Source organism: Alligator sinensis, unplaced genomic scaffold (genome assembly GCF_000455745.1).
Source record: "Alligator sinensis unplaced genomic scaffold, ASM45574v1 scaffold602_1, whole genome shotgun sequence".
Classification (NCBI taxonomy): Eukaryota; Metazoa; Chordata; order Crocodylia; family Alligatoridae; genus Alligator; species Alligator sinensis.
In genome coordinates this window covers 2,732,705-2,733,258 of record NW_005841976.1, presented here as the reverse complement: position 1 = coordinate 2,733,258, position 554 = coordinate 2,732,705, and the positions used below count along the sequence as shown (strand labels likewise).

The following is a 554-nucleotide window of genomic DNA, read 5'->3' as shown; positions in this document are numbered from 1 at the left end:
TTCTGGGCCCCTCTCACCCTCCGTGTTGGTGCCGGGGTCGAAGCGCTGCCCGCAGCCGCGGTTGTAGCAGAGCAGGGCCATGGCGCAGCACGCGAGCCGGCGCCGGCGGCACGAAGGAAGGAAGACAGGAAGGAGAGAGGGGAGGAAGGGAGGGAGGAGGTGCCGGGCCGGAAATAGCCGAGAGGGGCCTTCCGGAACCTTCGCGAATCTTCGGGAGAACGAGGCGGGTGGGGGTGAAGGAAAGGGCAGCGCTAGGCGCAGGCGCAGTAGCGCCATCGAAGCGCGGGAGGGAGGTGCTTGCGGCGAGGGAAGCAGAGATGCGCAGGCGCAGTGTGCGGAGGGGCGGGGCTGGGACAAGCAAGCGGCGCGCAGGCGCGATGAGAATGGAACGGGGCGGGGCTGACAGAGGGAGGTGGAGCGCATGCGCAGGAGGGAGCCTGCAGGAGGGCAGGGGTGGTGTCTCCTGGCAGTGCAGGGGTGGCAGTGTCCACAGCTGCTGGCTGGGAGGGAGAGCACAGCAAAGAGCACCGCGTGGGTGTGCCCAGCCTGTCTTG

At 69.0% G+C, this 554-nt stretch overlaps 1 protein-coding gene across 1 annotated transcript in view; it reads right to left on the bottom strand.

Annotated features, from left to right (window-relative positions):
• Nucleotides 1-154, bottom strand: part of CHORDC1 (cysteine and histidine rich domain containing 1) — a 30,788-nt gene extending 30,634 nt beyond the window's left edge. Inside the window, exon 1 of the mRNA XM_025200841.1 lies at nt 18-154. Within this exon, the coding sequence (XP_025056626.1) occupies nt 18-81 (64 nt within the window). The 5' untranslated portion in view covers nt 82-154. The remainder of the gene's footprint in view (nt 1-17) is intronic.
• Nucleotides 155-554: the final 400 nt, after the last annotated feature.